Source organism: Dasypus novemcinctus, chromosome 9 (genome assembly GCF_030445035.2).
Source record: "Dasypus novemcinctus isolate mDasNov1 chromosome 9, mDasNov1.1.hap2, whole genome shotgun sequence".
Taxonomy (NCBI): Eukaryota; Metazoa; Chordata; class Mammalia; order Cingulata; family Dasypodidae; genus Dasypus; species Dasypus novemcinctus.
In genome coordinates, this window is record NC_080681.1 from 131868156 (window position 1) to 131893399 (window position 25244).

Genomic DNA, 25244 nt, shown 5'->3' on the forward strand with positions numbered 1-25244 from the left:
TCCAAAACCTCTACCCAGACCCAGAGGCCCCATGACCTGCCCCTGCTCACCCTCCTCCCCAGCTCCCACCCCCCACCCTGACCTGCTGTCCAGCCCTGTGCTGCCCCTTCCTGTCCCTCTGCCCTGCTGCAGGGTCCTTGCACCTGCCGTCCCTCTAGAAGGGCGACCCCCTGCCCTCCCTGGCCTCTTGTGCCTGTTCTCCATGCCCTCCCGGTCAAGCTCCAGCAGCCCTGCCCTGCTTCAGGTCTGTGTTTGAGGGCTGGTTTCCCCTGGGCTTTTCCTGAAGTCGCAGGCTAGTCTGGTCCCTGCTACCTGTGTTCACCCATCCCCTCTGCGAGCACCTGCCGTGGATGCAGGGTTCTCTCCCTCTGCTGTGTGCCTGGCCACAGGTGCACTCAGCCTGTTTCCTGAATGAGCAAACTTATGAGAAAGACAAAGCCACAGCTCCACGGATCAGCTGCTTCGCTTATGGTGTTTGGCTTTATTTGCATTCTCTAACTTTTTCTGCTATTAATACAAAAGCCCTGCAGGGCCTGCCTCCTCCACCCAGAGTCCTCCAAGGGAACTCCACATCTGTGCACAAAGCACGAGGACGAGGCCGCCCGGTGGGCTAGCGCTGGGCCCTGGGGGACAGGCAGACACCAACGCTTCTCCAGGAACGTTTCCAGACTTTATTTCAGGGTGGCTGACGCGGCCGTGGGGCTGGGTTCGTAGCAGTCACACGTGGCTCCTCGCCAGCTCTGGGCTTTGGACTCCCACAGCTCAGCCATGCCAGTGTGCACCCAGCTGCCGCCTCCCTCCAGCGCTATCTGTCCTTGGCCCCAGGATGCTGTCAGATACGACACTGCAGCCACCCGGACTCCCGCGGGTGCTCCTGGACACATCAAGCACCCTTAGGCCAGAGCCAGAGGCCACGGCTTGCTGCCAGGCACCCGCAGGGCGCCCTTGGCCGTTCTGAGGTGAGCGCAGGAAGGCTGACCGCCCTGCCACGCCACTGTGGAAGGCCACGTGGTCCTCCAGGGAGGACCTGGATGGTGGCTATGCCCAGATGCCTGGCCCCTCGGAGATAGGCGCTGGCTGCCCGGCAGGCAGGTCCCCGCCTCGCTCCCTCCTGCAGACGCCACGACTCGGCCTGGAGTGTGGGGGAGGGCACGGCCACGTCCAGGGCACTCGGACACCTCTGCTCCCCTGTAGTCCTGGGCCTGAGCGGACACAGCTGGGGGGCAGGGGCAGTGTGCCCCGCCAGTAACCATGTCTCTAAGTCACAGCATTGGCAAGGAGGCCCAGGGCGGTGCAGGGCCCAGGCGGGGGGCTTGGGGGGGTGTGGTGTGCTGGTGCGCAGCACAGCCCCGGGAGCAGTTCGAAGGGAGGCCCTGAGAAGGACCCGGATCCCCAGGGCACCCCAGTGGTGCTTTCTTGCTCTGGGGACATGAGGAGCCAGCAGGGGTGGACATGTGAAACCAGAGTGGCTGGGTCGGCTGCCAGCACAAGGGGCCGGGAAGCGACGGCCCCTGGCAGAGGGGCCCGTCTGTCCTGCCATCTGTCCCGCCATCCCTGGGGTGCTTGTCTCCGCGGCACAGTTGCCTGGCTGGAAGGAGGCCCCAGCAGTCCCTCCGGCCGACGAGGCAAGAAAATCATATCAAAAAAGCAACGAGGTTACAAAAATAGAAAATAATTACAGCAGGGCGACGGGGGCCGCGGGCTCCGGGCGCTCACGGGGCGGGGCAGGGCCGCAGCTCGGGCTTGCTGACGGCGTCCTCCAGCAGCTGCAGCGGGCGCCGGCCCAGCACCACATCCCGCAGGCAGCCCACAAAGCCCGTGCCGTAGGCCTTGGGCAGGCCCAGGCCTGCGGGCAGCTTCTCCAGGCCCCCTGTGGACGGACAGAGGGCTGGTTGCCCGGCCGGACTCCGGGACTGGCAGGCTTGTATGCAGTGACCCTCGTGACCCCTGCCCAGACAGGGATGGCAGGTGCAGGGTGACCTGCACGTGCCCCAGGCCCCTCCCCTGCTCTGCTGTCCAGGCCGAGCTGATGCCACTGGCTGCCCTCTGTCCCCACTGGCCGCCCCCTGCCCCACAGGCCACCCCTTGCCCCGCCGGCTGCCCCCTGCCCCGCTGGCCGCCCCCTGTCCCACAGGCACTCACCCAGCCACAGGGCTCCGTCCGTGTCCAGCTGCGTGGCGCCCAGCGGGGAGGAGCCGGTCACAGGGGCCTCGTTGCCCACCTGGAGGGAGCCTTCCCGCTGCGTCCTAAGGGGTGGGGGGAACATCAGGGCCCCCCCGCCTCAGACCCCGACCTGGCCACCTGGAGACCACAGTGCTGCCTCTGCCACCAGGTGCCAACCCCAAGCGTGTGGCGGATGGGGCAGGGTGACCCCCGTCGGCCTGCTCAGAAGGGGGCGTGTGAGGGTTTTGGGGAGTACCCCAACAGCCTCCCTTTTGGGTCTATAACTGCTTTCCCTGCACCCCCTTCCATGCTGCCCACGGCCCCTAAGAAGAAGGGCCCCCGTGGCCCAGAGCCGCCCACAGACCTGTGCGCCTTGACCCGCAGCCAGCGGCCGGTGTTGACAGGCACGGAGGAGCGCAGCACCACGGGCTGGGCGCCCAGGTCGAAGGCCATCTGCAGGCGCCCGTCCACGATGGCCAGGGCCACGTAGTCCGCCCGCTCCGTGGCCTTGCCGCTCCACAGCACCAGCCCCTGAGTGGCCTCGGTGCGCAGGCTCAGCTCGAAGTGGTCACTCCGCAGCGCCTTCTCGCTGGAGGGCAGAGGGAGGGTCAGAGAACCCCTGGGGGTGGGGAGGGGGCCCTGGGGGCGGCGGGGGCAGGGAGGCAGGAAGGCGAAGCCTCTGGGAGGGGCCGCAGCCTGGCGGAGGAGGGCCAGGACCATGACTCAAAAAGCCACACGTTTGGAAACAGCCGGACAGACAAGCAGACAAGATGGAGGCGAGAGACAGATGCTGGGAGACCCAAGAGGAGCGGGACGGACAGAGCCAGGAGGAGGGCGGTCAGACGGGGCGGGCGGCGTCCGGGTCCCTCGGGCACTGACACGCGCTCACCTGCGCAGGGACCCGGAATCCAGAGCTTCGGGGCTTAGAGGCAGGAAGAGAGGAGGCTGGTGAGCAGGGGCGGGCGGGAGAGCGGGCAGCGCAGCAGCCCTCCCCACTCCCAGCGAGGCCCGACCCCGGGCACCAGCTCCACCCGGGGAGCGTGTGCCGGCGTGAGATGGCCCCGCCTTGCAGGGGCCTGGGGTCCCCAGGGCTCCCGAGACCGCCCGGCTGGGCCCCAGCGCCATGCCCGTGGGGTGGCCGAGCACGCCTGACCCTGTGTCCTCTGGGACAGACAAGCTCAGGACCGCGAGGCAGGCACGTGGACAAGCGCGGGAAGGCGGGGTCTACTTACGCGGGGATCTCATTGGTGAGCTCGCTTGGAAACAAAGAGAGACAGTGAGAAGGAAGGAGGAACAAGGAGCGGGCAGAGAAGCCGACGCGCCTGGACGGCCCCGGGGCAGGACTGGACAGACGCGAGGCGAGTGGGCACCCGAGCCGGGCGGCATTACCTCTCGGTCACGGCGTTGAGGTACTCGACGAAGGTGCGCCCGTCGAAGGCCAGGGCGTCCAGGCTCCCCGCTGCCTTCTCGATCAGCCCTGGGGGAGGGCAGGTGAGGACCGGCCACAGGGGTTTCAGCCCCAGGCCCCACCCGGCCTCGGCCCGGCCCGGGGGTGGGGCTCACCCTTCCCGCAGTGCGGCCCGGAGAAGCCCCCCGGACACAGGCACGTGTAGGCGGCCCCCCGCGGGAGGCAGGATGCGCCATTGAGGCAGGGCTGGCCCGAGGCCCGGGAGCAGGGGTGGTCCAGGAAGGGTGCGACGTCCACAGCACGCAGCAGATTCTCTGGGGTCAGCAGCTGGCGACCCTTCAGGGAGACCTGCGGCAGGGGCGCAGAGATGGGGCGCTGCCGGCCTCTCCCGGCACGCCCCTCGGCTCCGCACCCGGGCAGGCGCCCGTGGGCCCAGCCCGCCTACCGTCTGGATAGCGCCGTCGAAGCCAGTGGACACAGCGGCTGCCCGGGCCAGCTTGCCGAAGTCAGGGGCCCCCCCGACGTAGAGTGGCTCCTTCAGGTTGAGGACCGTGTGCGGCACCTGAGGGCGGCACCGCGTGAGGGGCGGCGGCCACCCCGGCCCCGACAGGAGGCGAGTTAATCACACAGACGTGGCCTTAGTGGGGAGGGGGCTACGCTAGGGGAAGGAGGCAGGAGACGAGCAGCGTGAGGGGCAACAATACCTTGTGGGATTTCTGACATCCGAAGAGCAGGGTGGGGGGTGCAGAGCGAGAGCCAGAGAGCAGGGGGGGGCAGAGAGACGGGCGGACAGAGGCACGGACAGACGGGAGAGAAGTCCAGTGAGCGCCAGGCCTGGGGGCTCGGCACGCCCCTGGGGAGACCAGGGAGGAGGCAGCGGCGGGGAGGAGAGGGCGCGTGGGCCCGCCCCGCGGCCTGGCACTCACCGGGGACTCCCCCAGCACAGGGGGCCCGTCGCCCACGCGCAGGACGCCCTTGCGGCCGTTCCGCTCCAGCGCGACGCTGGTCCAGGTGCCCAGCACCACCGGTTCCTTGCTCCTGCGAGGGGGGCTGTGAGCAGGGTGCACGCCACCGGCTGCCCTCCCTGGTCGCAGGGGTCCAGGGCCACCACGCCTCCCACCGGCCGCCCGCCTGATGGCCACCGTGCCCCCCACCGGCCGTGCACCTGAGGGCCGCGCCCCCACCAGCTGCCCACCTGATGGCCGTCGCGCCCCCACCAGCTGCCCACCTGAGAGCTGTGCCCCCCACCAGCTGCCCACCTGATGGCCGTCGCGCCCCCCACCAGCCACGCACCTGAGGGCTGCGCCCCCCACCAGCCACGCACCTGAGGGCTGTGCCCCCACCGGCCGCCCGCCTGATGGCCACCGTGTCCCCCACCGGCTGTGCACCTGATGGCCACGCCCCCCCACCAGCTGTGCACCTGAGAGCTGTGCCCCCCACCAGCTGCCCACCTGATGGCCGCCGCGCCCCCCACCAGCCATGCACCTGAGGGCTGCGCCCCCCACCAGTTGCGCATCTGATGGCCATGGCCCCCCACTGGCCGCCCGCCTGATGGCCACCGTGTCCCCCACCGGCTGTGCACCTGATGGCCACGCCCCCCCACCAGCTGTGCACCTGAGAGCTGTGCCCCCCACCAGCTGCCCACCTGATGGCCGCCGCGCCCCCCACCAGCCATGCACCTGAGGGCTGCGCCCCCCACCAGTTGCGCATCTGATGGCCATGGCCCCCCCCTGGCCGCCCGCCTGATGGCCACCGTGCCCCCCACCAGCCGTGCACCTGAGGGCTGCGCCCCCACTGGCCGCATACCTGAGGGCCGCCGCGCCCTTGCCCAGATCGTAGCGGAACTCCAGGTGGCGGTCGTGCAGTGCCAGGGACACGAAGTCACCCCTGCCGTCGGTCTTCTGCCCGTTGTACAGCAGCAGGCCGCTGGGGCTGCGCGCCAGGAACACCACCTCCAGGGCCATCTTCTCCCTGGGGCACATGGGGTCAGCCCAGGAAGCACGGGCGCTGGCACCCCCAGGCTGGCCAGGGCCGCCCCGTCCACTGACCCCAGGTCCGGGTCGAAGGTGTGCAGGCCCATCAGCTCCAGGTAGGAGAAGCCGCTGAAGTCGGCCAGGAGGGGCCAGGGGTGGTCACGCCCCGAGACTGTGGAGGCCGAGGGGGGTCACGCAGGCACGAGGCCCGGGACCCCCACCCACCTGGCTCCACCCCGCAAGCCCGACGCCGGCCGGGATCTGAAGTTGAACCGCAGCCGAGACCCTGACCCTAGCCGGCCCGACCCCGGCCCTGGCCCGTGCCTGCCCTGCGAGCCCCCACCCTTGTGGCCCCACGCCCTGCCCCACCTGTCTGGCAGAACGGGCCCCCGCGCCCCGGGGGGCACTCGCACTGGGCCTCGCCGCCAGCCAGCACGCGGCAGGGGGCCGCCCCATGGCAGGGGTTCGGCTGGCAAGGGTCTTTCTCGTCCGCGCAGGTCGGGCCTGGAGCAGAGGGACAGGGTGGCAGATGGGCTCCCCGCGGCCCCCAAGGCCCCCCGCTCCCCGGCCATCCTCACCGAAGCGGCCGGGCGGGCACCGGCACAGGAAGGCGCCGGCCTCCAGGGCCTGGCAGGGCGCGCCGCCGCGGCAGGGGCTGGGCAGGCAGGGCTGGCTCCCGCACTCGCCCACGCCAGCCGCCCGCGCCCCGCTCAGCTCCAGCCGCTGGTTGTTGACGTCCAGCAGGCGGATGCAGCCCTTGAGGCCCACTCCCACGGAGGTCCGCTCCAGCGCCCTGAAGCCGGGAGGGCGCGGTCAGAAGCGGGGCCCCTTCACGCCCGCGGCCCCACCAGCCGGGACCCCCGAGCTCACACGGCCGCCTGGTCCTCTGGGACACCCCCCACGAAGAGCTCCGTGTCCAGGTTGAGGCCGTCGGTGCCGCTGGGGCTCTCGCCCACGACGGGGGTCTCGCCGTCCACCGAGAGCGTCCCGTGGCGCCAATGCCGCGACACCTCCAGGCGGTGCCACCGGCCCGGCTCCACGGGCACGGAGCTGGTCAGCGCCGCAGGGCCGGAGCCCGTGTCGAACCTGCGCACGTGGCGCGGGGAGGGGCGGGGCCGGCGTTCAGGACGTCCACACTGGCCCCGCCCGCCGGCCCCGCCCGGCCCCGCCCACCACCAGGCCCCGCCCCCAGGCCCCACCAAGCCCACCTGAGCTGCGCGCGGCCCCCGAGCAGCACAAGCGCCAGGAAGTCCTTGCCCCGCGCGTTGCCGTTGTACAGCAGCAGCCCGTGCGGCTCCAGCGCCCGGAACTCGAGCGCCAGGCGCAGCGTGTGGTAGGCGCGGAGTGTGGGGAAGGCCAGGAAGGAGCGGCCCCCAAAGGAGGGCACCGAGGCATGCAGCGCTGTGGGAGAGGGGGTGCCTGGGAGGGCAGGCCGCGGCCTGTCCCGGCCACCCCAGCTTGTCTCCTGCTCCTAGCACCTCCCCCATTGGCCCCCCACGAGGACCGCCCCTCCCCCCCCCGCCGGGGCCCTGGCCCTGGCCCCACCCTGGCTGCCAGCACCCGCCTGACCTACCCTCCTCGCAGACGGCACCTCCCCAGCCGGGGGGGCAGCTGCAGGTGAACTTGGCGCTGGCCGCCCGGCAGGTGCCACCGTGGAGGCAGGGCTGCGAGTCGCACGGTCTTGGGGGCCACGGTGTGCCCGGGGGCAGGGGTCGGCGTCCAGGCACGCGGCTCGAGGTGGTGGTGGGGGGCCGGCGTGTGTGTGGGGGGGCTGTGGTTCTGCTGAGGGGCCGGCTAGTGTGGCTGGGGTAGAGGCCCCGGGGGGTCACGGCAGGGGGGGCGGCTCCGGCTGCGCCCGTGGTCACGCCCGTGGTAGAGTACGCAGGAAACCAATCTGGGGGTGGGGGCAGGCGTCAGGGGGGTGAGGGTCCTCGGGGGCAGGGAGGGGACAGGCGGTCAGCGCTGGGTGTTTTGGCCACTCACCGAAGTCCACGAAGCGCACGTGCTCCTGCAGGGGGAGCCTCACGGCCAGGGGCCTGCGGCCGGACTCCCGGACCTGCCGGAGCAGAGCCCGGCCCACGTCCTGCGCCCGGAAGGCCGTGGCTGGGGGAGAAGACGCGCTGAGCGCCGTGGAGCCACGCGGGCCCTCCCCCCAGGAGGGACAGGCGCTCACTGGGGTCAAAGTGCACGTCCACAATGACACGGACGGAGCTGCCGGGTCCCAGGTCCCGCAGGCGCACACTCCGGAAGTCCTTCTTGACCTCTGAGTTCCGGAAGAGGTCGTCCAGCTGTGGACAGGGCGAGGGCGAGGGCTCAGAGCGGCCGGCAGCCGGCCGCCCCGCCCAGCCACGCGCCACCACCCGGGCCCCCGCCCGGCTGCTCACCGCACTCTCGATGCTCCGCGCCGTCTCCCCAAACAGCTCGGACTTGGGGTCGGCCATCTCGGGCGTGTAGAACAGCTCCTGCTCCTCCACGGCCTCCAGCTCCAGCACGCCCTGGAACACCCTGGTGGCTGTGAGGAAGGGGCCGTGAGGCCCTGCCCGGCGCCGCCAGCCTCCCGGGGCGGCCACGTGCACAGGCCTCGCCTCGCGGCAGCCGCGCACAAGCCCAGGGGCGGGGTTAGTCAGATGGTCATGAGGTTAGTGGGGCAGGGGTCCCTGGGCGGGCGCGCTGAGCATTACCAGGAAGGCTCCTCGGAGCCCCAGGCTGCTGGCAGCGAGACGGTCAGCCCCAGGGTCTCGGCGTGCTCGGCCTCTGAACCGCGCACGTGTGCTGAAGACACAGACCCGGGCAAGCAGGCGCTGGCCTGCGCTCGGCTGCGGCCAGGGGACAGAGCCACCTGGGCTGGTCCAGGCAGCGCCGTGGCCCCGCCCCTCTGGCCGCCCACTCACCGGGACAGTTGGAGCCCTCCACGTCCAGGGAGGGCGTCTTGCCGTCCGAGCAGCAGCCCAAGGGCGAGTTGAAGCAAGACGCCCTCTCGATGGGTGGCCCGGGAGTCCTGGTGCTGACGTCCTCAGGGGGCTCAAGCCCTAAGGAGGGGGTGGTCTGAGCACGTGCTGGGTGCCCCTGCAGCCTCTGCCCACCGCGGCCCTGGGCCGGCGCTCACCCCCAGAGCTGGCCCCGCTGGCTTCCAGGTCCCCACTCAGCTCCTCATCTCCATCCGCGCTGCCTGATTCCCCAAAGGCGGACGTGGCCAGGCCAGCTGTAGAAGGGGCAGCCGTGGGGGGCACGGTGGTCCTGGGGACACTGGCTGTGGTCCAAGGTCGCGATGAGGGTCGAGGGGTGGGCTGGCTGCGGGGGGTGCTGCTGGGAGCCAAGGGGAGGGCACTGGGGGGGGCCGGCAAGGCCTCACTGGGGATGAGTGTGGGAGGGGCCTTGGACGCAGACGTCGGGTGAGTGCCAGGAGGGGCAGCCTCTGCAAGGGGAGCAAAGCGAGGTGGTCAGGGCAGGGCCAGGTGGCCAGGGCGGGGTCAGGGCAGGGTCAGGCGGTCAGGTGGTCAGGGAGGGTCAGGTGGCTCTGTGGTCAGGCCAGGGCCAGGGATCAGGGCAGGCCAGGTGGCCAGGGTGGGGTCAGGGGTCAGGGAGGGCCAGGTGTCTCTGTGGGAAGGGGTGGGGCCAGGGGTCAGGTGGGGCTGGGGGCAGGGCTTGGGCGTGCCTCACCCTGGCAGGGGCCGGGGGCCTGCACCGAGATCCTCAGGCCCTGGCGGCAGGCGATGGCCCTCAGCTGGCACTCGTTGCCGTAGGTGACACCATCCGACCCACAGACCTGGGACACAGGGTGTGGATGCTCAGAGGAGGCCACACTGGACCCCCCCCCCGCGGCCTGCCCCCTCCCCACCTTGGTGGCGTTGGCCTCTGGACAGGAGGCTGCTGGGCACACACAGCGGGCAGAACCAGCCTCCTCCACGCAGGACGCTCCAAACTCGCAGCGCGTCTCGGCGCAGGTCACGGGCGCCGAGGAGTCTGGGTAACGTAGAACCGCGGGCTCAAGAGGCCCGGCCTGGGCTGGGACCCACCACCGCACAGGGAGCCTGGAAGGCCTCACCTCGCCTTACCTGCCTCACAGCCAGCAGGCCCCAAGGCATGGCTGCCTGGACACTGCCCGCACTTGGGGCCGCCCACCCCAGGCTTGCAGGCACACAGGCCGGTCATCTGCTCACAGTCGTCCCGCACGGCGCCCCGGGGGTCGCAGCTGCAGGCTGTAAGGGGTCCGGCACTGAGCCTGGGGGTGTTTCCATCGGACGCCAGGGGCCCCACCCGCCGCCAGGCCAGCACTGGCCCAGGACACAGCAACAAGGGTGGACAGCGCTGGGCCCTGGCCACTCACGGGTGCAGCCACTGTGACCGTCAGTGACGATGCCGCGGAAGTTCCAGAAGCCAGGCTCGCAGCGGTCGCACCTGCGGCCCCCCACTCCCGGGCGGCAGGAGCACTGGCCGGAGGCTGGGTCGCAGGTGCCGCTGTAGGAGCCGTGCGGGTTGCACCGGCACACACCTGCAGGCCAGGGCGAGACATGTCACACGCCTGCCGGTCCCTGGCCTGTGGTCAGGGCGGGCTGATACTCACTGGGGCAGCCAGCCAGGCCCACGCCCCGGGCAGCCGTGGTGTTGTCCTGGCAGCAGCCGTAGGGGGTCTGGGCACAGGGCGGGGGTGCCGCGGGCGGTAGCGGGGCTGCGGTGGGGCCTGCGGTGGGGGCTCGGGCTGTGACTCCATGCAGCGCCGGACGGCCCAGCCCCAACCTCCCCACGGGAGCCCTGGGTGAAGACCTCACGCCACACGCGAGAACACACCGGCCACAGGTCTGCACGTGGGCGTGTGTACACACCTTAGCGTGCGCACACGTCCAGCGGGCACGGAGGAGTTCTCCCATGCTCACACTCACCTCGGCAGGTGCCCTGGGCTGCGACGTGCAGGTCTTGCCGAGACTCACACCGCGCCTTCCTCAGCTCACACTCGGAACCGTAGGTGACCCCGTCCGAGCCGCAGACCTGCGGGGGGTGTCAGTGTGGGCCGCGGCCCCCCCCCCCGCTGCCCGCCTGCGCAGGGGTGGGGGCCTCACCGGGCTCCACAGCGCACTCCGGCAGCTGAAGTCACAGACGCACGGCCCGTCCTCCGAGTCCTCGTCCCAGACGCCCCCCGCGCTCACGGCACAGCTCCTGCTCACACTCGCCGTCCTCGCCGGAGCCGGAGCCGCCCGAGCCGCACTCCGCTGTGGGACGGGTGGGTCACAGTGGGCCCCGGCTGCACCACCCACGCCTCCCGCGGGCCCCGGGGCCTACCCTGCTCGCAGGGCCCCTGCCGGGCCTCCTCGATGTGAGTCTGCCGCAGACAGGCCACCTCCCGGAGCTCACACGTGCTGCGGTAGGTGACGCCGTCGCTGCCGCACACCGGCCCCGGGGGCGGCCGCTCGCACCGTGGGCACACGCAGCGCCCGGCCGAGCACACGGCCCCGAAGGCACACACCGCGTCCCCACACATCTCTGCAGGAGGCCCAGGCCCGGGTCAGCCGGCCCCGCCGGTGGGCACCAAGCCACAGCCCCCGGCGCCTGCCCCCGGTCCCCCGGCTCGCTCTGGTCCCCCGGCTCCCTGGGCCAACCCCAGCCCTGTGCCCCTGGCTCCCCTGGCTGACCCCAGCCCTGTGCCCCGGGCTCCCCTGGCTGACCCCAGCCCTATGCCCCCAGCTCCCCCGGCCGACCCCAGCCCTGTGCCCCGGGCTCCCCTGGCCGACCCCAGCCCTATGCCCCCAGCTCCCCCGGCCGACCCCAGCCCTATGCCCCCAGCTCCCCCGGCCGACCCCAGCCCTGTGCCCCGGGCTCCCCTGGCTGACCCCAGCCCTATGCCCCAGCTCCCCCGGCCGACCCCAGCCCTGTGCCCCGGGCTCCCCTGGCCCCACTCACGGCAGCGTCCGGCCGAGGCCACATGCAGGCTGACCTGGCGTGTGCAGGCAGAGACGTGCAGCTCACACTCACTGGCATACGTGTGCCCGTCAGAGCCACACACGGGCTCGGCCGTGGCCACGCACTCGGAAGGGCACACGCAGCGCCCGGTCTCGGCCTCGCACAGGGCTCCAAACCGGCACTGCCCGCAGCGCTCTGTGGAGGGGGCTCTGTCACCAAGACAGCGTGCCCCCCAGGCGCCCCCCAGGAGCCCCGACTCACTCGCCCACACTGACCGCAGGGCCCCCTGCGAGCCACATGGATGGCCCGGCCAAGGGCACAGGCGGTGGCCTCCAGCTCACACGCGCTCCCGTACGTGATGCCGTCACTGCCACACACAGGGTCGTAGGTACCCGAGCACACCAGCCGGCACGCGCATGCGGCCTCCCCGTTCCTCACGGCACACGTCGCGCCCGGCGGGCACTGGACCCCGCGGCACGGGGAGGGCGGCTGGTCTGGACGGGAGGCGGACAGGCGTCAGCGGCCTCGCCCTGCTCCTCCCTCCTAGCAGACAAAGCCCCCAGCCCCACGCAGCAGACCCCTCCAGGGTGGGGGATGGCAGAGGAGGAGAGGGGTCCGGGGAGAAGGGCCAGATGTGCAGGACGCGGCAGAAGAGGGAAGGGCACGCGACGGTGGGGTGGGGACACAGACCTGGCCGCCCTCCAGGCACAGGGAGCGTCCTGCTTGCCCGGCCCGCCCCGGCCCCTGCCCACCGCCCTCTGCCCACTGCCCATGTACGGGCGTGGGGGCTCCCTCTCCGTGGGTGGGGGAGGAGCCTGCACCCCCAGAGTCACGCCCGGGGGCCGCATGGGGGAGGTGTCTGTCAAATCGCTCTGGGGACCGCAAGGCCAGGCAGCAGCGAGCCCCCCACCCCTGCCGCACCGGGGGCCGACCTCGGGCTGCGGGCTCCTGGCCGGGCAGGCGCGGCGCCTCCTCCTGCCGGCAGGTCAGGCTGGAAGACACAAGCAGCCGAGCCGAGAGGGAGGGAGAACCGAGGCGCGGAGATGGACAGACGCAGAGAGAGACCAGAAGGAAGGACAGAAGGACTGACCGAGACACAGGGTGCGGCAGAGACACGGAGCCCGGCCTGCGGCGCCAGCCCGGCCCAGCCCAGCCCACGGCCGCTCCCCAGGAGGCCGGCGCGTCCCAGGCCGCGCGGCCCTGTCCACCACCTCGCGCAGCCGGCGCTCAAGGCGGGTGGTGCCCGGCAGACCAGGGCCCACAGGTGCAGGGGCAGCAGGAGGACCCCACCTCGCCCAGCTGCCGGCGCAGGGCGCTCCTAACCCTCTTCACGGCTCCACCCAGATTGGAGCCCCCGAGGTCAGACGGCCCAGCCCCATGCCCAGGACCCGGGGGGGGGGACGCGGGATGAGGATGACATGTGAGGATGGATGCCCACGGCCCGCCCACCCTGAGGGCGCCGCGCCCAGGACGCAGGTGCACGGCCTCATGTGCAGAGGGGTTGCCGGGGGCTGGCGCTCACCACACGGCCCCTGGTGCTTCACGGGGATGGCACGCTGCCGCCGGCACTCGGCCTGCCTGCGTGCACAGTCGTTGTCGTACGTGTCCCCGTCCTGTGAGCACACGGGCCGGTAGGCGCCGTCACAGGTGACACGGTCACAGGAGCAGCGGGGCCGGCCACGGCGGGACAGGCACACGGCGTTGAACTGGCACAGCTCCGGGCACCGGTCTGGGAGTCAGGGGGTCGGGAGGTCACCAGGTGGCTGGCCCCCTCCCCACACGCACTGGGGCCCGGCAAGGGCGGCGACAGGGCAGGCCGGGCGGGGCGCGGGTGGGGCTGTGGGGCTGGGCACAAGGCACAGGGGAGACCCCCGGACCCTGCCCACCTCGAGGCTGGCACTCGCCAGAGCGCACTTTCTGCAGAGCCAGGCCGCGGGCGGCTCCCGTGCGGCCCATCACACACTCGCTCTCGTAGGTGGCCCCGTCGTCCCCGCACACCGGGGCCCCCTGCGGGGGGCAGCTCTCTGGCCGCAGCAGCCGCTCAGGCTGCCGGGTGCGTGGGTCCACGCGGCACACGCGGCTCGGGTCGTGGAGGGCGCCCTGGCAGGGGTCTGCGGGGCAGGGGCCGGGGTCAGGGCGCCGCTGCGCACAGAGCGCCGCACGCCCGCGAGTGCATGGACCGCGCCGCAGGGCCGCTCACCACAGGCGCCATCGAACTTCTTGAAGAGGCGCTCCTGGCGGGCGCAGGCGTGGCGCAGCAGCTGGCACTCGCTGGGGTAGTCGGTGCCGTCACTGCCGCACACCGTGCCCTCGGGGGCCCCCTGGCACGTCGTGGGGCATAGGCACACGGCGGACTGCCCATCCGCTGCGGGCACGCAGGTGCTGCCAAAGCTGCAGGTCACGTTGGAGCAGGGGTCCCGGGACCCTGCGGGCAGGGCCGGGCGAGGTCACGCGGGTGGCCTTCCCGGCGCCCCGGGACCCCCTTGCTGCAGGAACCCCACGACTGGCCCCCGCACCGCAGGGCCCCCTCACCGCAGGGCCCCCGGCTGAGCAGGCGGATGCGCCGCTGCTGGCTGCACTGGGCGCGCTGCAGCTCGCACTCATTGCTGTAGGTGGAGGCGTCCGAGCCGCACACGGGCGCCACCACGCGGGGGCAGGCACTTTTCTTGCACACACAGGAAGCTCCGCCCAGCCCGTCCGCATTGGGCTCGCACACGGCGCCAAAGCCACACAGCATTCCCCGGCACGCTGAAGGAAGGGAGAAGGGGTCAGAGGCTGGACCCAGCCCCCTGCACGTGTCCCCGTGAACACGCTCCCCCCGCACATGGCCTGAGTGCACACGCTCCCCCGAGCACGCGTCCCCCCTGCACACGCTCCCCCCGCACACGCTCCCCCGCACACGCTCCCCCGCACACGCTCCCCCGAGCACGCTCCCCCGAGCACGCTCCCCCGCACACGCTCCCCCGCACACGCTCCCCCGCACACGCTCCCCCGAGCACGGCCCACGTGCACACGCTCTCCCTGCACCATTCCCATGTGCAGTCCCTTAGACACACATGCCAGTGCTCACACTCACGGGACGTGTGCACTCATCGCCCTTCACATACACCCCAGGCCCTCCTGTGTGCACACTGAGCACACGTGCCCACATCTCTCACGCTCATGCACACACCAGAGCCCAGGCTGTGTCCTCTGGGTAGACCCTTCCCTGCCTCGCCTCCACACCCCACAGCTGTGCCGAGGGGCACCCCCAGCCTGGCGCCCCGTTCCACAGCAGGAGACTGTTCAAGATTCTTCTCCCACATCAGAATACCCAGCCCCTCATCTGAACAGTTTTTTGTTTTTTGTTTTTTAACTCACCACTCTACATGACTATTAATAGATTAAAAAGGCAAAAAGTCAATGATGACGTGCATTCAAACATTTCAAGTTAGGTCAAGATGATTAACCAGTCTGATCTAAAATTACATTTATAGAATGTTACACAAAACCAACTACAGAATAATGCATTTATTTTGAGAACACAGAATATACAACATTGACCAAATAGTGGGCCAGAAAAGCAATTTCAACAAATTAAAAAATGTTTATATAACACAAAGCATAGTTTTGATGATGATGAATTTAAGTAATAAATCCGTAACAAAAAGATAACTAGAAAATCCACATACATTTGGAAATTAAGATAAAAATATTAAGGGGGGACAATTTGTAACGGGAAGTGAAAATATTTTGAACTGAATGATAATGAAATGATTACCTAAACACACTGGTGAAAGGCACCTACGGTGAAGTCAAGAAACAGAACGGCCTTGTAATAGGGCATCATCAAAGCTAGACACTGATTCTTTGAAAAACAAAAGTGAAATTGACAAAACTCCCTTGAAATTGATAAGGAGAATAAAGAAGATACAAACAGCTGGTATCAGAAATGAAGAGAGGGATACAGCCAGATGCCGCAGGGAACAAACTGACGCTGCGAACCAGCACGTGGCGCCGGGTGCAGGCTGACTGCCAGCTGCTCCAAAACAGGAGTGAAGAGAGGCCCTCACTTCCCTTGACTTCAGGGGGTTGCTACGCCTTTCTCAGGCTCCTGCCTCTTGCTAAGTGATTGACTCAGTACTCAAAGATCAGGCCACCAGCTACGAACAGAGAAAAGGCGCTCAGGCTCCTGGCCTTCAGGACCGAGTCGAAGCCACCTGGTCGACGCAACGAGCAGCAGCCCAGGGGCACAGCCCCACTGCTCAGCCCCCTCTTCCGGCCACCTCCCCTCTCTCCCAGCTGCGGGCTGGGCTGGAGCCCAAGCACCCACCCCCCCCAGGAGGGGCCAGGGGCCCGGCCCCCCGCCCCAGCACCCCAGTGCCCCCTTTCTTTCCATGCCTTGCCTCTCTAGAGGCTTCCCCTTGTCCCTGAAGCTTCTGGGGGGGCTGTCTGCATGCTCTCCGCACCCCGTCCAGAGCCCCTCGAGGCTGCACCTAACAACAGTGACCTTCCCGGGGCAGGTGAGTGTGTGTGCCTGTGGCTCCACCGTCGTCTTGTTTTTTAAACATCTTAATTGCTGAACAATTAACTGTAGAAGGGCAGGGGCTGGCACGTCCAACGCCCACCCGCTACAGCACCCCGAGGGCGGCTGCACCTGGCCCGACTTGGTGGCCAGCTACAGGTGCCCAGGCTGGGGGCGCTGAGCCTGCGCTGTGAAGAAAGAATGCAGGCAGACACCTGCGCCGAGCTCCTGAGCAGACCCGCGCATCAGGCAGGGGCGGGCTGCGACCTCCGACCTCCGGGAGCCCACCAAGGTGGCAGTTGGGGGCTCCAGCTGGGACAACCCAATGATGTTTAACTGGGCTGTCAGTGGGGAGGAGGGCGTGGTCCCCATCTTATCACCCCCCACAGGGCGGGGAGGGAGAGACCCCTCCCACCCAGAACCTAGGGGTGGGTGGGGCAGGCGCAGGCAGTGGAGCCGCAGCTGCCATGGCAACAGCCAGCCCAGAGGGCCCAGGCGGTGTCTCTGTGCGCATCCCACCCCCACCAGCACTCAGCGCTCAACAGGGCAGACCCCCACCCAGGGCCCTGGGGATGGCAGCCGGCTCCCCGGGCACCCCACAGCCTGTCCTCCCAGCCCTTGCCATGCCTTCCTCCCCCTCCCCGGAAACGGGAACCAGGACCCCCAGGTCTGCCTGCACCACTGCATGGGGCAGTGTCCACCTGAGTGAGGATGGTAGGGTCAGCCTAGCAGGACCGTTGTAGGGCTGAACCAGCCGACACCTGCGGTGCTTAGAAGGGCAGCTGTTCCTATGGTAATGCCCGAAGCAGAGTGCTGCTTCCAGGTGTCACAGCCCTCCCGGCCCAGTCTCTCGCCCCTGGCCCTCACTGTCCTCCAGCCCCACCCTCCAAGGGCCCCGGGGCCCCCGGTCAGTCCAGCGGGCACTTGCTGAGCCCCAGCTGGCCGCTCTCTCTGGCATCTGCGCCCTGCTGGTCAGCATGCCCGCCCGGTACTCTCCTTGCGGCCCCGGCTGCCCCGGGCTGCAGTGCTCCCGGCTCAGCCCCCGCCTCCAGCCCAGGCTCCAGTGCCCAGTGGCAGAGGCCCAGGCAGTGTGCCGAGCCCCGGCCCCGTGGCCAGCGGGCTCCTCACCCGCCAAGATCTGCCAGACCAGCCCCGCGTACCCCACCACAGCCCCCGTGCTGTGGCCCCTTGTTGGGGTGGCTTCCCAGGAAGACACTTGGGAACTCGGGGGGCCTGTGTTCCCAGATGTCACCTGCCCCCACCACGGCAGGGCCTGCTGGGATGCCATCCCAGAGATGGAAAGAGCCTTGGAGGTAGGGACGCCCCACACCCTGTGCTCATCCTGAGGTTCGGGGAGGACCTCTGAAGGTCCGTCAGGGGCTGAGCAGGGCAGCCCTGGCCGCAATAACTTCTCTGAGGTTTGGCTCAGGAGCCACCGCCTCCAGGAAGTCCCCTCCACTCCTACCTCCTGCTGTTAGGCTGGGGTGATAGGCTGCTCCCACCCCCATGTGCCCGCGCCATACCCCTAGCCCCAACCTAAATACCAAGGCACACACGCACACACAGGCCATCCTAGCGGGCACCCTCCGCGTGCTGGGCACGGCGCACACGCCGCGCATGTGCTGCTCGCACACCCTCGCATGGAGGGGGGTCTCCTGGTAGAAGCAGTGGCGCTGTGCTGCTGGTCGCTGCCCCTCATCAATGCCGGGGGCAGCTCAGCCTGTCCAGCCACCAGCTGGGCTCTGCAGGAGCCTCCCCAGCCACTCAGCGGGACCCAGCGCAGTCGGCCCCCGCGAGCCGAGGCCTCCTTCGCAGCGCTGGGGTGCAGGGGCTTTTTATAGCCAGCTCGTTGGAGAGAACTATATTTAACTCCCTCCTGGTTGGGAGAGGCGGGTGAAGCAACATCCCCGAAACCCCCTCTGGCCACAAATGGGGGAGTGCCCGTGACGGGCCCAGTCCGTGTGTGATGAGGACTGTGACATGTGGCTTGCCAGGCGTGCAAAGGACAGGAGGCTCAGAGCAGCCTTCCAGGGCTTCGGAGAGGGGCTGTGGCTGCTGGGAGTGGGGACGATGCCCTCAAGCCTAAGTCCCGGGGGCTCCAGGCATCCTGCCCAGCCCTGCTCAGGAGGGGTGTGCCCCCACCCAGCCCTATTCCAGCGCAAACGTCACCCCTCCTGCCCCCAGTCCCGGTGCTCTGTCGTGCACTCCATGTGCTCCTCATCTCGTGCCACCCCCACCACCTAACAGAGCCCCCTCGGAGAGCGCAGCCCCTGCATTCTGCAGCACCCCTGGCCCTGGCGACAGGGCCCTCCCCACAGTCAGGCTGACACTTGGCACCTTGAGGGCCTGCGGGAGCTCGTGGGGGCAGACGTGGTGGGCCCGGGCTGTGGGCTGCCCCCCTCCCGGGAGGCAGAGGGTGCAGTGTCCAGGGGCAGAACAGACCCCATGGACCCCTCCTCATTCCCACTGCCCAGGGTCCCCAGGACTTTGAGGACTGAGGAGACACGCCAGAGAGGACAAGGCTAGCACGGCCGGCATTCCAGCCTCCAGGGAGGAGGACAGTCCACCCAGATGACCCCAGCCTGGACGCCCACTGAGAAGGGGCAGGAGAGCCCCTGGCCTGAGTCCAGCTCCTGCTCCCATCTGGAAACCCCAAGCGGGGACTTGGATGACAGGCCGGGCGGAGGCCTCCGCATGCGCCCAGGGAAGCCCTCAGAGAGGGAGGGGGTCCCAGCCCGCCTATGCCGGCCCCATCCCCCAATCCCAAGCAGCTGGGTTCATTATGCAGTGTGCACATGTGACTGCACACATGTGAGCATATGTGCATATGTGTCTGCATGTGTGCACATGTGTCCAGGGAGAGGAGAAACCCCAGGGCCCTGTCCCAGGAACCCAGTGCCCCCCCACAACATACACCCCATTTACAAACGTAGACTGAGGTGGGGGAAGGGCAGGGAAAGGACCCCAGTGGCTTGCCCTCCCTTTCTCCCCCATCCCCATTAGCTTAATCATAGCAGCCCACCCACCCCCCAAAGCCCCCAGGGAGGGCAGGTGCCCTCCCACAAAGAGGCCCAGAGAGCCCTCAGCAGACAGCCGGCCGCCCACTGAGCCCCCACCCACCCCCTCTGAACATCTGTCCATCTCCAGCCTCTGCCCAGCACCCCCACCCCAAACGAGGACAGAGGAGTGTGTGAAGCCCCCGCTGGCCGGTGCCCCCCCCTGCACACATGGCCTGACACTACCTCCACCACCGGTGCATTCCGTGCACTTGGCCGCGACGTCACCACAGGCCGACACCGCCCTCCACCGCCGAGTGCCGGGGCCACCCCAGGACCCCAAGCCCTGCCCAGCTTCCTCCCACCAACCCCTGGCACGCCCGCCCCAAGGATGCCCCCACCCCAGGAGCGACCACTGCCCTCGGGGCAGTCTCCAGCCAGCCGCTGGGTAGCGACAGGCTCGCCACTCACCGTCCAGAGGCGTCAGGGGCGCGGGCGTGAAGAGGGTCCCAGGTTTGTCTGGAAAGAAACAAATCTCCAAGTTAGGCCTCTGCACTGTCCTTTGCCCAGCCAGGGTGCACCCCGCGCTGCCCCCTCCCTGGGCCCAGCTGCAGAGATCTGGGCTGGGGAGGCCAGAAGCAGCGGGCAGCAGCCGCGGTGAGCCCAGGGGCCGAGGCCTGGCACAGTGCAGGCGTGGCCACCCACCAGGGCAGTGGGGACCACGACACGTGGGAGTGAGGGGGCAGGGCCATGAGGAGCTCCCGGCCCCGCCCGGCCCCACTCCCCACTCTCAGGCGTCCAGCCCCTTCCCGCCCCAACTCCAGCAGAGTACCCCCAGCCCTCTCAAGGCTCCGGCCTTGCTGGGACCCCTGCCCGCCAACCTCCAGGGCTCAGCCACTTGGGCCGGCCCGGGTGCCACGCCCGCCAGCCACATACAGGCGCTGAGGAAGAGGGCCACGGCGAGGCCCAGGGTGGCCGTGGCCAGCAGGATCAGGCAGGCGTTGCAGGGGACCGTGAAGTAATGCACCACCCGGGAGGCTCGGTGCTGCCTGCGCGGGTCCCGCTCCAGCGGTGGCGGAGGCATGGTGGGCGGCCAGGCCCACCCTCGCAGCGGCGTCCTCACGGGGAGCCCCTAGGCCTCTTCGGGGCTGCTTCCCCCATGCTGGGACCACCGGCAGGGGCCCGGGCGAGCCTGCCGCACTCAGGAAGGTCAGCCCCCACGCTGTCTGCGGGGGCGGGGGCAAGCCCCCTCCGCAGTCCCCAAGGCTCTGTCCGGCTTACTGGAGCTACCCAGAGGGGGAGCTGTGCAGAAATCCCCTGGAGGAGCGATCCCAGATTTGGGCTCAGAGGGGGACGGTGGGGCTGAGGACCAGCGGCCCCCCCCTGCTGTCCACAACCCTTCCGGGCGGGGGCCGCGGCTGCGCCAAGCTGCAGGCAGCTGTCAGCTGGCGGCACTGTCTTCACGAGAGCCCCCGGCAGTCCCCCACGGCCCCTGCTCTCCACCCGGCTCCCCTGGAGAGGCTGGTCTGCGCGCAGGCCCGGCAGGGCCCCCTCCTCATGCTGTGCGGGTGGACGGACAGATGGACTGCTAGCGGGGGAGGCGGCCGGGGCCAGGGCGGAGGGTCCAGCGCCGGCAGAAGCGGGCGGCGGCGGATGGCAGCGCGGGAGGAGAATAAAGAGCCGCACGGAGGAGTCGCTCCCGGCTTCCCGCCTCTGGGCAGCCGCCGGCCTCCCCTTCGCCCTCACCGGCGGCAGAGGTGGTGAGTGAGGGGCGAGGGGCGCTGCGGGAGGGAGGGCGGGGAGCGGAGACAAAGGATGCCTCCAGGGCCGCGCGTCCGTGGGGAGTCGTAGTCCTGGAGCCGAGCGGATGGGCGTGGATGGGCGGATGAGGACGGCAGCACGAGGGGCGCGGGGGCTGGGGGCAGCGGCCGGAGCGGGGGCTGGGGGCAGCGGCTGGGGGCAGCGGCCGGAGCGGGGGCTGGGGGCAGGGGCTGGGGGCAGCGGCCGGAGCGGGGGCTGGAGCAGGGGGTGGCGTAAGGGCGGGGCAGTGGGGGGCTGGCGCGGAGGCAGCCCGGGGGCAGGTCCTCAGCCCCCCACCCTCCCCCGGCCCTGCCGCTGTTTCCCCGGGTGTTTGTAATCAGCCGGAGGATGCAGGCGGGGGTCTCGGAGGGTCTGCGTCTGGGCCGCGGTCTGCCTGCGCGTGTGCACGTCACCATGTGCGCGCCTGCCGGTGCCTCTGCGGGCCCCACCCTCCGCGTGGCGGTGGGCGGGGGTGGGGGCAGGTGCACAGCGTGGAGACGGCCGGGTCAAAGCAGTCACCGAGGGGCCCGGCGTGCGGGTGCCGTGGGGTGATAAGCCGGAAGGCGCCTCGCCCACCCTGCCCCTAGCAGGTGACAGCAACTGCCTCCACCACCCGCGCCCCCCGCTCCAGGCGGCAGGTGGGACGGGCAAACGAGCTTCGTGCAGACCGCCCGCGGCCGGCGCGTCCCCGCAGCGCCCCCAGAGGCCGCCCTGGGAACGGCGGGGCCGTGACGTCACGGCGGGGCGGGCCGGCACCACCGGGGGCTCCTGCGGACGCCCCTGCCCCCACTCGGTCCTAAGGCTGCTCGCACAGCGCAGCTCCCGGCGGGCCCAGGCGCGAGGATACCCACCCCCGCACACACTCCCCCCCCCAGGCCCCGCCTCCGCTCGGCATCGCTGCCCGGCGCCCCCGCCCCCGCGACTCCCCCGCGGGCCCCTCGACCTGGCCGGATCCTGCCTTGCAGGTCCCATCGCCCACGCCAGTCCCGTCCTGGGCACCCCACTCCGTTAGCCCGAGGCCCTCCCCTGCCATGGCCGTGTGGGTGACAGGTCGAGACCTTTCTGTGACCCACCGCTTCCTGCCCTGTTCCCCTGGCCCCACCTTCCGCCGCCCTCAGCCTTCCGGGAGGACCCCCAAGCTCCACGGCTGCCCAGGGCAGGAAAGGTCCCACCTGGAGAGCTCACGCACCCCTGCACCCCTCTCCACCTGCCCTTCACTCCCCCAACCCGGCTGTCAACACGCAATGCTCCATCTCCCCACCGGCCACCTCCTCACAGCCACACACACACCTTCACTCACACTCAGGACCCACAAGCTCACTCTCTCCCACTTACACACACCCTTGCACACTTACCCATGCACACATGCACTTGCATTACCCTGATTCAGTGGGTCACCCTCACACACACGGTCACAGTCACCCCAACGTCAGGCTCGGGGAGCATCAGCACTTGTTGTCAGCAGTTCCTGCTTCTGCCAACTGCTGTGGTCAGGGCCAGCAGCGCTGCCCAGTGGCCAGCACTGCTCCACAGGGGCGACCTCCCCTCGGTCTCGTCCATCTTGAGAAAGATTCTCGGGGGGTCCCCTGCTCAGGTGCTGTGGTGGCTCTGCCTGGACCCTCTGCCCCTCACACTCTCCCCAAGGTGACCACTTGGCTCCAACGGCCCTTTCTGCATCCACAATTCCCAATCCCAGCCCCCAGACCCCACGTGCCAGGAGCCCATTGTTCTAAGGAAATCCTTCAAGAAAAGCCAAAATAAGCAGCATGCTGTGCCCAGGCCCCACCTCAGCACGAAACCCTGAGCAAGCCCCACTCGCAGACCACCTGGAGGCACCCCTCGTGCCCAATGGACCTTGGCACTGCCCGCAGCTCCCACGGCAACCACCAGAGTACGGGCGTCCCTCCCCCTCCCCTGGACAGTGAGTGCCAACCCAGCCTGGCCGTGGACCCCAAGGCAGAGTCTGGCTTTTCATCTCAGTCCCGGACTGATAAGGGAACAAGGGGACTTCTCAGGGTGCCCCCTAAAGCCCCCAGGACTGTGCCCACCACCCCCTCCTGGTGAAGAGGGTCGACAGAGACAGTGGAGGAAACTACAGAACGACGGGGTAAGGAATGGGTGGGAGACGTGGGGGGCTGGTGTACAGCAGTCTTGGGCCCTTGGGGGTCTCCAAGGGGACAGCCTCCAGCACGCAGAGACCCTGGGACTCGCCAGCCTAAGGGTCCTGCAGGCGAGCCTCGGAATGCTCCCGGTGGGGGGGTCTCAGGCAGGTTGGCAGCCCTGGGGTAGCCAAAGCCCCGCCCAGCCTGCACAGGAGCCCCCCCCCCAGGGGCCAGACGCATCAGACAAAGGCCCATTGAGGCCCCAGGCCAAGCCTGGGCTGGGGAGCTATTTTGGGCTCTCCAGACTCAAATTCATTCAGCTCTGACCAGCGCCCGCAACCCACTGAGCCTCCTATCTCTGGACTCACACGGCACATGAAGCGCACACAAGTGCCCTGGGACGCACAGGCGCACGCCGCACAGACACGCTCAGGCCCAACCAGGAGGAGGAGGGCGGGGGGGGGGGCAGGGGGGCCTGAGAGGGGAGGGCAAGGCCAGCCCCCAAGGGACCCAGTGGCCCCTTTCTCTAAAGATGGAGCCCCCTCCCTTCCACCTCCCACAGGGCGGGGGCAGTTCCCAGAAAGGACGGGTGGGGGTGGCTCTGGATGCTCTGAGCTGCCCAGCAGGGAGTCCAGAGGGGGGCCGCTCCCTCCCGTAGCATGCAGGCTGGTCGCTGGCCGGACGTCTGTCTGCCTGCACCCGCTGGCCGGACGTCTCTCCGTCTGCACCCTCCCCACCGGGACCTCCTTGGGAAAGCCAAAGCTGCTGCCCGGCCCACTGCCACAGGTGTCTGGCTGCCCCCAGCAGGGGTGGGGAAAGAGGAAGCTGGCAGAGCACCCCCACCCCTGCCCAGCGGCCTCCTGGTGTCCGGTCGCAGGCTGAGGCCGCCCCTCCCCCATCGCCCCCCAGCGGCCTTGGGCAGACAAAGGACATTTCACAGCAGCACAGCCAATGCTGGGCTCGGCCAGCTGCCAAGAAGACTGGTTTAGGGTGCGCCCCCCACCTGGACCTAGGGCCGACCCATGGAATCTGCCACTTGTTGGGGTGGCTGGGACAAGGGGCTCTGGGGGGGAAGAGCAACAAAACAAGCTCTGTGGGACGGGGCTCAGCAAGGCTGGCTCAGAGGGCCGTCTGCCGGCGTCCTCGGGCCACAGGCACCTCCCTCGTGGGACAGCACGGCTGGCCTCGCCCACCTGCCAGGCTTGGCACGGTAGGGGCGGCCGGGCCCGATGCCCTCGTCCACGCAGGGAGGGGACTGTCTAGGTACATTCCCCCAGTTTCTAACAAAGGCCAGACCGGCTGGAGAGGCCCGGGGCAGCGGTTCCGATTGGCAGGTCTGAGCTTGGACGCCGCGGGCATGACGTGAGGGGAGAGGGGCGAGGGGCGAAGGGTGAGGGGTGAGGGGCCCGGTGGCACAGAGCAGGGAGAAAAGCCGATGTGGCGAAGCCCAGGAAGTAGCAGGGCATAGGGCAAAAGGAGTGGGGGTCGGACACCTGGCCGGAGATGGGCTGCAGCCATGAGAGGGTGCCTGGAGAAGGTGGGGACAGTGCCCTCTGCCCCCTCTGCAGCCACTCCAGCTGCCCTTTCAGCCGAGCCCTGCCCAGCCTAGCAGGAAAGGGGGAGTCTGGGGAGCCCAGGGTGTGGCTCCAACATGGTCAGTGCCCGGTGAGTCAGGAGGGTCAGGGCTGGCCAGCCCAGCAAGGTCTGTGGGCAGGCGGGGAGAAGACGTGCCCAGAGTCCAGGAGGCCGAGGAACCAGAGGAGCAGGGCGGAGGCAGGGCAGCCAGGGGCAGGCGAGGCCACGGCCAGCAGAGGGGCCACTGGCAGTCCACATCCCAGAGCGGAAAGCCAGCCGAGGCCTCCCAGCCAGCGGGATCCCCTGTCCGCATCGCGCTTGCAGACCTTCCCAGCAGCTTCTTCCCCCTCACCCAGACCATGAACACCAGCTGCTCCCACACCCACCCACCACGTCCTCCCCACTGCACCCCCGCCTCCGCCCCTCCAAGCTCAGCGCAGACCTGGTTTCCTACGGCTTCCGTGAAGTCCTGAGCAGGCAGCGGCAGCAGCTTCCCACTGCAGAGCCAGTGAATGGACAGGTGGGTGACGAAGGAACAAAACGACGAGTGAAGGAGTGAGCGCCACAGCCTTCCCTCCAGGAAGAGAAGGGGTGCACCTGTGGGCGGGGGGCAGGTGCTTCTTCCTGCCTCCCCAGTGCCTGGCACGGGGTGACCTGAGGAGCTGGTGGACCGGAGGGAGGGGTAGGATGGCTCAGGCCCAGCCACTCTGGCCCTGTCCGGCCACGGCAAGCAGGGCCCTGCCGCCCCCTGGACCTCTGGAAGCTGCCGGTCCTCGGGCAGCACCACGGGCACGAGCTTTCATCACCGACATTGAGAAACCGCACGTC

The 25244-nt window shown here is 69.4% G+C and overlaps 1 protein-coding gene across 1 annotated transcript in view; it reads right to left on the bottom strand.

Annotated features, from left to right (window-relative positions):
* Positions 1-461: 461 nt before the first annotated feature.
* Positions 462-25244, bottom strand: part of AGRN (agrin) — a 31875-nt gene continuing 7092 nt past the window's right edge. Inside the window, 37 exon segments of the mRNA XM_058304702.2 lie at positions 462-1870; positions 2143-2246; positions 2528-2752; positions 3053-3085; positions 3396-3419; positions 3553-3640; positions 3727-3919; positions 4017-4133; positions 4498-4609; positions 5378-5542; positions 5620-5716; positions 5914-6048; positions 6123-6337; positions 6415-6630; positions 6753-6945; positions 7118-7438; positions 7528-7647; positions 7718-7832; positions 7929-8056; positions 8436-8573; positions 8651-8959; positions 9205-9310; positions 9383-9507; positions 9600-9743; positions 9872-10036; positions 10109-10225; positions 10425-10530; positions 10602-10679; positions 10681-10751; positions 10822-11022; positions 11440-11634; positions 11715-11933; positions 12962-13168; positions 13326-13550; positions 13640-13864; positions 13972-14187; positions 19411-19458. Coding sequence (XP_058160685.1) covers positions 1713-1870; positions 2143-2246; positions 2528-2752; positions 3053-3085; positions 3396-3419; positions 3553-3640; positions 3727-3919; positions 4017-4133; positions 4498-4609; positions 5378-5542; positions 5620-5716; positions 5914-6048; positions 6123-6337; positions 6415-6630; positions 6753-6945; positions 7118-7438; positions 7528-7647; positions 7718-7832; positions 7929-8056; positions 8436-8573; positions 8651-8959; positions 9205-9310; positions 9383-9507; positions 9600-9743; positions 9872-10036; positions 10109-10225; positions 10425-10530; positions 10602-10679; positions 10681-10751; positions 10822-11022; positions 11440-11634; positions 11715-11933; positions 12962-13168; positions 13326-13550; positions 13640-13864; positions 13972-14187; positions 19411-19458 — 5654 coding nt within the window. The 3' untranslated portion in view covers positions 462-1712.